At 39.6% G+C, this 2,065-nt stretch overlaps 1 protein-coding gene across 1 annotated transcript; it reads left to right on the top strand.

Moving 5' to 3' along the window:
* Nucleotides 1–775: 775 nt before the first annotated feature.
* LOC102896582 (olfactory receptor 491) lies at nucleotides 776–1,708 on the top strand. The gene has a single exon (XM_006905670.1). The coding sequence runs from the start codon at nucleotides 776–778 to the stop codon at nucleotides 1,706–1,708; it is 933 nt and encodes a 310-aa protein (XP_006905732.1).
* The last annotated feature ends 357 nt before the right edge of the window (nucleotides 1,709–2,065 follow it).

Below are 2,065 nucleotides of genomic sequence, written 5' to 3'. Positions count from 1 at the left end.
GAAGGTTTAAGAAAGCAATGAAGGGTTAGAAGGATCCCTTTGGCATCACTGCTTTTTACTTTGGCAAGAGATCACTCTGGCAGATGTATTGTGAGTTATAAGAGATAAGAATGAAGGCAACAAGGAAAAGAGAAAAATGAAATGAGGAAAAATTACCAAAGCCTCAATTAAAGTAGGTATGCCAGGAATGGAAGTGAGATGAAAAAATATAATTGGGAACTAAATTGTAGACAAAACCAATAGGATTGTACTAGATATGGCACAATGAGAGGTAAAGGCTAGGATGGCTCCCACGTTTCAGACATGAGAGATTGGGTAGATGGTGGTGTCATTCCACAGATACAGAATGCATAGAGTGGTCCTAGAAAAGGATGAGTTTCGTATAAAGGAGGCTTAGTCTGAGGTGGGGTTTCCAACTGGCAACTCTCAAAAATAACTGAAAGTTGGAAAGGTGCTTTAAAATTAACATTAGATAAATGAAAGGTGTAACTGAGATCCCAGAAATATATATATACATATATATATATATTTGTCTCTTCTCTCTGCAAAAAGGAGAATGATTCAGCATATGTGTGTGTGTATATATCTATATCTATATCTATATATATCTATATCTATATATCTCTTGTAGAACATCATATTTATAGGCTGGGGAGAAGAAGAAATCACTCTAAATGTGTCTGAGGAATAACCAAAGAAAACTGGGAATGTGTGGAACAAAAGCATAAAACAAATGATTATTGACATTTCCCTCAACAGGAATAACTCAGAGGAAATGGAGGTTGGAAACCACACCAGTGTGACGCAGTTCATCATTTTGGGGTTAACAGATGATCCTACACTTAGTGTCATCTTCTTTGTGATATTTCTAGGAATATATGTTGTCACCATAGTAGGCAATATCAGTATAATCACTGTAATAAGAAGCTGCTCCAGGCTTCACACCCCAATGTACTTCTTCCTCAGCCATTTGGCTTTTGTGGACATTGGTTGTTCCACATCAATCACACCTTTAATGCTTGTAGGACTCTTTGGCCATAAAACAGTCCTCCCTGTCACTGGCTGTGAAGCCCAGCTCTATTCTGGGGTTACATGTGGGACAGCTGAGTGCTTCCTGCTGGCTGCCATGGCCTATGATCGTTATGTGGCCATCTGCTCACCACTGCTCTACTCCATCCACATGTCCCCCAGAATCTGCATTCTCTTAGTGGGGATGTCCTACTTGGGCGGATTTGTGAATGCTTGGACATTTACTGGCTGTTTAATGAGTCTGTCTTTCTGTGGACCAAATCAGGTAGATCACTTTTTCTGTGATTTCTCCCCTTTGTTGAAACTGTCCTGCTCGGATATCTCCATTATTGAAATCATCCCTTCCATCTCTTCTGGATCCATCATTGTGGTCACAATGTTTGTCATATCTCTCTCTTACATCTGCATCCTCATCACAGTCCTGAAGATGCGCTCCGCTGAAGGGAGACACAAAGCCTTCTCCACCTGCACCTCCCACCTCACTGCCGTTACTCTCTACTATGGGACGATCACCTTCATTTATGTGATGCCCAAATCTAGCTACTCAACTGACCAGAACAGAGTGGTATCTCTGTTCTACACAGTGGTGATCCCCATGTTGAACCCTCTCATCTACAGTCTGAGGAACAGAGATGTGAAGGAGGCCCTGAGAAAGGCAACTGTCAGATTACATTTGTAGGGTCCATTCTTATCTTGTCCGATGAACTATAAAGTTTTGGTTTACCTGTATCACACTTAGGACCTACCTAATAAGTATGCTGTGTAACTGATTGCTTGAATTAAATTTATGCCTCCTCTAACTCTCATTTATATTCACTAGTAAACCAAATATTGTTACTGTAATTGTTACTATTCTAAATACCCATAGGTTGCAAGTACTTTTTCTCATTTAATTAATCTTGCAAACAATAATTTGCACTTGCTATTACATATATTAACTGGGTTATTCCTCTCCAAAACCCTATGAAGTAGTACCGTTATTTCTATTTTACAAAAAGTCATTTGGGGCACAGAGACATTAAGTACATTGCTGCAA

The sequence above is a fragment of the Pteropus alecto genome, unplaced genomic scaffold (genome assembly GCF_000325575.1).
Source record: "Pteropus alecto unplaced genomic scaffold, ASM32557v1 scaffold461, whole genome shotgun sequence".
Lineage (NCBI taxonomy): Eukaryota > Metazoa > Chordata > Mammalia > Chiroptera > Pteropodidae > Pteropus > Pteropus alecto.
This window is presented reverse-complemented; position numbering and strand designations above follow the sequence as displayed.